The following is a 6,432-nucleotide window of genomic DNA, read 5'->3' as shown; positions in this document are numbered from 1 at the left end:
GTGAATGGATTGTGAAATTTTAATTATTTTCACAAATTTTTGTAATTTGAATCAATAAAAAAACCTGATTTCTAGGAAGTCAATTGGAACGCATACACACTCGTATGTATAAAAACTGGTTAATACCTGCTGCCCAAAAACAAAAAAAAAATTATTACTATGTAGCAAAACGCAGTCTTAAGTTATACACTAACAATGCTATGTATTTTATCTGTTATGTAGGCTGATTTACAATTTTCGAAGATTTCGAATTCATGAAGGTCTTCCAGGAATGTAACGGAACAGAAGGGCGAGGCAAGAAATGATTGATTGTTAAGTGTTTTAAAGTATGGCTTGTGTAAGTTAGTAGGGTAGGTATGATAGTATGTACAATATTTATATCAATTGATTTAATGAAATACATTTTCTTTAATAAAATAAATTTTGTCGTCCTGAAAAGGACGGATTAATTGATAGTTAATTCTCCACGTATATGTATTCGTATTTTAATAAATAAAATAAAATAATTTAAGCCTTCTTTTCTGTTTTCTTTGGCAAAAGTACAGCCTGAATGTTTGGTAGTACACCACCTTGTGCAATTGTAACACCAGACAATAATTTGTTCAATTCTTCATCATTACGTATGGCCAACTGTAAATGACGAGGAATGATTCTTGTCTTCTTATTATCGCGTGCTGCATTGCCAGCCAATTCAAGAACTTCAGCAGCCAAATATTCCATAACGGCAGCTAAGTAGACTGGAGCACCTGCACCAACGCGTTCAGCATAATTGCCTTTACGCAATAATCGATGAATACGACCAACTGGAAATTGTAATCCAGCACGATTTGATCGTGACTTTGCCTTGCCTTTAACTTTACCACCTTTACCACGACCAGACATAGTTGAGTTGAGTTTCTAGTAGTTGAGATTTATAAAAATTGGATCTATTTTTTTTTAATGATGCCGACAAATTATCTCATATACTTTTTCTAAACGCAATTTAAAATAAAAAATTGCTTTAAACTTTCGTTTGAAAAATGTTTATATAGAAACGGAAATTGCCCCAAATCGACGATTGGACGATTGAAAGAAAAAAGGATTGAAAAAAAATAGATCCAATTTTTATAAATCTCAACTACTAGAAACTCAACTCAACTATGTCTGGTCGTGGTAAAGGTGGTAAAGTTAAAGGCAAGGCAAAGTCACGATCAAATCGTGCTGGATTACAATTTCCAGTTGGTCGTATTCATCGATTATTGCGTAAAGGCAATTATGCTGAACGCGTTGGTGCAGGTGCTCCAGTCTACTTAGCTGCCGTTATGGAATATTTGGCTGCTGAAGTTCTTGAATTGGCTGGCAATGCAGCACGCGATAATAAGAAGACAAGAATCATTCCTCGTCATTTACAGTTGGCCATACGTAATGATGAAGAATTGAACAAATTATTGTCTGGTGTTACAATTGCACAAGGTGGTGTACTACCAAACATTCAGGCTGTACTTTTGCCAAAGAAAACAGAAAAGAAGGCTTAAATTATTTTATTTTATTTATTAAAATACGAATACATATACGTGGAGAATTAACTATCAATTAATCCGTCCTTTTCAGGACGACAAAATTTATTTTATTAAAGAAAATGTATTTCATTAAATCAATTGATATAAATATTGTACATACTATCATACCTACCCTACTAACTTACACAAGCCATACTTTAAAACACTTAACAATCAATCATTTCTTGCCTCGCCCTTCTGTTCCGTTACATTCCTGGAAGACCTTCATGAAATCGAAATCTTCGAAAATTGTAAATCAGCCTACATAACAGATAAAATACATAGCATTGTTAGTGTATAACTTAAGACTGCGTTTTGCTACATAGTAATAATTTTTTTTTTGTTTTTGGGCAGCAGGTATTAACCAGTTTTTATACATACGAGTGTGTATGCGTTCCAATTGACTTCCTAGAAATCAGGTTTTTTTATTGATTCAAATTACAAAAATTTGTGAAAATAATTAAAATTTCACAATCCATTCACTCTAGCTTGATGTGGCCACCTTTTGTCTTGACTATGGCTGTGATCTTCCAGTATTTTGGCCTATTCCTGAATAAAAGCTTTCTTCAGCGTATCGAAACTAGCTTATTTTTTAGTTCTCAACTTGCTCTCCAAATTGGCCCAGCGTAACAACTCCTTTGCTCATTCGAGTTTAACTTTTTGTTGCTTTGGTGCAAGATCTTGTGCCTTGGAACTTTTAAAGCTTTACCTTGAGCTTATTTTGGAAAATGCGTCAGATGCTTCGTTCAGATATTATCGGTTCTTTGGCCATTTGATTAGTACTACGACGTGGATTTCGTTTAAGTCGAGCCTTCACTTTCCGAACCATTTTAGGCAATGTTGCTGTTTTTTTTTCGTCCACCACTATAGCATTTGGTGACTCTGCCTGAGCTATTATAACGATTTAAGGTACGATACACAAACATTTTATTCACATTGAGATATTTGAGCTCAAGCACAATAGCTAGTTGTAATTTTCCAACCAAATATAATGCAATCACACTTATTTTTTAATTCCATTTCGAATAATATTAGTTCTATAAAACTTAGACGCAAATGCTTGTGGTAATTTGTAAACAATATAAATAGCTGTCATTCATATGAATTTGACGTAGTTGGCAATATCAGTTTGACAAACATATCTCTGTGTAATTTGTAACACTTCAATCGCCTAACCCTTTATATTATTAAGAATTTTTTAATATTTATCATAGATTCGCGTATCAGTAAATAGATACATAAATCTTCGCAGGTAGTATAATCTAAGTTACAATAATATTAATATTATATTTGTTACTAATAAAAATGTACAAAACAAATAACGTTGCCAGGTCAATAGCATAAAGTTTCATAATTACCTTTTTGAAATCAAGAAACTAATAATTTTGTGCCAAATATTTGTATTTATTATTAAATAAATGTGATACAATTATTAAAAAACATTAATATTCATAATATAAAGAAGGAAACATATAAAAAATAATTATTTTTCTTTTAAAAGTTTTAAAATTTATTTATTTATTTACTAAACATCTTATAAAATTTTCAAAATGGTAACACCTAATTTATCTCATTAGAAATTCTGGTATGTACCAACAATCGCTGCCATACCGACATAATTGACTATTTCCCCTAAATATACTCGAACTCGCACACGGCCTAAATGTTTACTATTATTATCATAGTTACTATTTCAATATTTTGGTATTGTAATATTTATTATTATAGATAAATTATTTAAAGGTAGAGTTTTTAAAATTTGTATCTGAATTAGTTTTATAAAATATTCTATATTTTATAAAAGATTTATGGCAGTAGATGGAAAACATCCGAAGCCACTGTGTGAGTCTTGAACCTACTAAAACTAGCTCTTAGGAATGACTATGGAAGATTGCAGCCGCAAGTTTATATATATACTTCAGTATCTATTTAAATGTTATCCATATCCATGTTAGTTTATAAAAAAATTCATCTTAAATTTTAACATTTTATGTCGTATATCACTCCTTATAAAAATGTTAGAATACGCACATCTAATTTTAATTTTATTTTAATTATAAAGTAATAAAAAGAACATTTTTTTTAAATATACATATTTAATAAAATACTTATAATAGTCAAAGTTAAATGATTAAATTATAATTATAAAAGAAAAAGTAAAATGATTTCATTCTTATATATTTTTAATCATGTATGTAGATATAATTTTTTTTTATGAATTCTATTAAGTAGGATACGTACAGTTGTTATATTCGAATGATATTGAAAACTATAAATTTAATTGCTGATATGTTATTAATAACGTTTATATATAATAATTTTTCACATGATTAAAAATTATTTAAAACTTGTAATAAAATTTTAAAAATAATACGTATAGAAAATCTTAAAACATATTTTAAAGTAAACGAATTCAATGTAACATGTTAACATTATGGATGGATATCTAATCTCAAATAGACACTATTTGATATAATTAAAAGTGATAATCTTATATTCTAATTAAAATACAATATATTTATTTATAATTATTTCTATTAGTGCTTTAAAATTTTAAACTTTTATATAAATTGAGTTAATATTTCAAAATAGGATAAAACATAAGCATTCAAAATGTTAAAACTGACGTTTTTATGCATCTCGTGTTTTATTAAATTTGCATTTATAAATATATGAAATATATAAAACCATATATATAATTTAACAGAGAATTGAATAAACTATTTAATAAATAATTTAATATATAAATTATACAAAAGATAACTTTAAAATATTCTAATTTATTAACAAGTTCAACTATAGATTTACAAAATTTAAAGTTTAAACCAATTTTTATATATTTTATATAATTATAATTAGTATAAAAATGAATGTAATAAAATATTCAATATCTTCTTTACTTAATTTGATTTAAATAATTGTGTTTAATTTACTTGGTCTATTTAAAATTAATAATAAATGTTGAAAAATTTTTTCAAACTCAGTAGAAATATGTATTAATGAAAAATTTTTATAAATGCGCTCTTCTCGGCGCTTCGTACAAAGTGAGCTAAGCTACCATAAAAATGCGAAAAAATATTCATAAGTAAGAATATTACGGAATATTAAAAAGCAAATATGTCTGAAGCTGTTGCCGTTGCAAATACAGATTCTCCAAAGGAGGTAACTGCCGTTCCTGAAAAGAAAGTTGCTGTTAAAAAGGCAACAAAAGTAAAAAAACCTTCTGCAGCTCCATCTCATCCATCAACACAACAAATGGTTGATGCATCTATCAAGAACTTGAAGGAACGCAGCGGATCTTCATTGTTGGCAATTAAAAAGTATATAAGTGCCACATATAAATGTGATGCCCAGAAATTGGCTCCATTTATTAAAAAATATTTGAAAACTGCTGTAGCTAATGGCAAATTGATACAAACAAAAGGAAAAGGTGCATCTGGTTCATTTAAATTATCAGCTGCTGCTGCTAAGTCTCCTAAATCGTCTGTCGAGGGTAAGAAAAAGAAGGTGCCATCAGGTGTTACGAAGAAGAAGGTTACTGCATCATCTGCAGGTACTAAAAAGTCAAAGGCAAAGGTATCTGGAGAGAAAAAACCTAAGAAATCTGCGGCAGCTAAGAAGAGTGTTGAAAAGAAAAAAACTGAAAAAGCTAAAGTTAAAAGTGTTAAAAAGATTGGATCTGTTAAGGCTAAGCCAGCTAAACCAAAGTCTACTTCTACAAAAGCTAAAGCGGCCGCAAAACCTAAAAAAACTGCCGTTAAAAAAACATCAGTCAAGAAAACTGCTGCAAAAAAATAATTTTAAAAATCAAACTTTAAATTCATCAAAACAGCCCTTTTTAGGGCTACAAAATATGTGTAAAAAGAAGATTCATTATTTATTTATTTATTTTATAAAATGTTTTAGTATATGGTATACCTATTGCGTTTATTAATGACCGGTCACTAAAGATTGAATAATCACCTATCGAAGTTAGGAATTCAATCCAACTCAGACTGCAGATACTGTAGAGAAGAGAGAAACTGTATACCATGTGCTTGGGTAGTGTCCACTGATGCACAAACGGAATAAACACCTAGGAGGGTATTTCATGGATCATAAATATTCAAGACTAGGACTTTATATTGTCTTTCATTAAAGAAAACGGACTTGGAGAAACATTCTAACCCGAGTAATGGGCACAATATACCTTGTCATAGTGCACGATCATTTCTTTTAATAATACCTCATGAATAATATGAAGAGATTCTTTTATTCTGTAATGCGCTATAAATTTAATCTCTAATAAGCAAACAAAAATTCTTTATGCATTTAAAAAAATTATATTCTCTTATTTAGACATTATGTGCAATACTTCACATCATTCTTAAGTTAATAAATATTTATCTTATTCTATTATATTTAATATCCAATTATTTATTTATTATAGTAATGACCATAAAATATTATATATCAAAATATGTCATTTATTTGATGAAATACTCACTTGTATATATTTTATTCACTTAATTTCATTTTTAAATTCTATTTTAAATAAATAAAAATAGTGGTTTATGCTAATTTTATTTATTATTATATAATGCTTCTAATTACACTTGTTAATTTATAACTAACACACCACACTCGGTACTCACTTGCAAGACGCTGCAAATTACTTAAAGATAATTTTAAAATATTCTAATTTATTTCAATAACAAGTTCTTTTATTTCTTTTCTTTATATAATATTGTCATAATTCACTTAATTCATATACGAATTTTTTTCACTTTCATTTTCCCCGCAATCATTTTGCTTGTTGAACACTTGGATTTGGATTAAGATTAAGAGTCAGATTCAGTGTGAGATTTGAATTCACTAAAACCACCTCTTAGGAATGAATGGAGAAAATTTTCAC

At 28.5% G+C, this 6,432-nt stretch overlaps 3 protein-coding genes across 3 annotated transcripts; 2 read left to right on the top strand and 1 right to left on the bottom strand.

Moving 5' to 3' along the window:
* Window positions 1–485: 485 nt before the first annotated feature.
* On the bottom strand, window positions 486–897 carry LOC119664678 (histone H2A). The gene has a single exon (XM_038074131.1). It carries the CDS (start codon window positions 880–882, stop codon window positions 508–510), a length of 375 nt encoding a protein of 124 aa, XP_037930059.1. The 5' UTR covers window positions 883–897; the 3' UTR covers window positions 486–507.
* A 227-nt stretch (window positions 898–1,124) lies between these two features.
* On the top strand, window positions 1,125–1,539 carry LOC119664677 (histone H2A). The gene has a single exon (XM_038074130.1). The coding sequence runs from the start codon at window positions 1,140–1,142 to the stop codon at window positions 1,512–1,514; it is 375 nt and encodes a 124-aa protein (XP_037930058.1). The 5' UTR covers window positions 1,125–1,139; the 3' UTR covers window positions 1,515–1,539.
* Window positions 1,540–4,605: 3,066 nt separating this feature from the next.
* Window positions 4,606–5,351, top strand: LOC119664676 (histone H1-like). The gene has a single exon (XM_038074129.1). The coding sequence runs from the start codon at window positions 4,656–4,658 to the stop codon at window positions 5,334–5,336; it is 681 nt and encodes a 226-aa protein (XP_037930057.1). The 5' UTR covers window positions 4,606–4,655; the 3' UTR covers window positions 5,337–5,351.
* The last annotated feature ends 1,081 nt before the right edge of the window (window positions 5,352–6,432 follow it).

This window comes from Teleopsis dalmanni, unplaced genomic scaffold, assembly GCF_002237135.1.
Source record: "Teleopsis dalmanni isolate 2A unplaced genomic scaffold, ASM223713v2 unscaffolded_contig_2468, whole genome shotgun sequence".
NCBI classification, from domain to species: Eukaryota; Metazoa; Arthropoda; class Insecta; order Diptera; family Diopsidae; genus Teleopsis; species Teleopsis dalmanni.
Note: the sequence above shows the minus strand (reverse complement) of the source record. Positions and strands in the feature narration are given on the sequence as shown.

What these genes read in the sequence shown, in the direction of transcription:
- LOC119664678 (XM_038074131.1), bottom strand. Translation starts at nt 882, where the DNA reads ATGTCTGGTCGTGGTAAAGGTGGTAAAGTTAAAGGCAAGGCAAAGTCA.
- LOC119664677 (XM_038074130.1), top strand. Translation starts at nt 1,140, where the DNA reads ATGTCTGGTCGTGGTAAAGGTGGTAAAGTTAAAGGCAAGGCAAAGTCA.
- LOC119664676 (XM_038074129.1), top strand. Translation starts at nt 4,656, where the DNA reads ATGTCTGAAGCTGTTGCCGTTGCAAATACAGATTCTCCAAAGGAGGTA.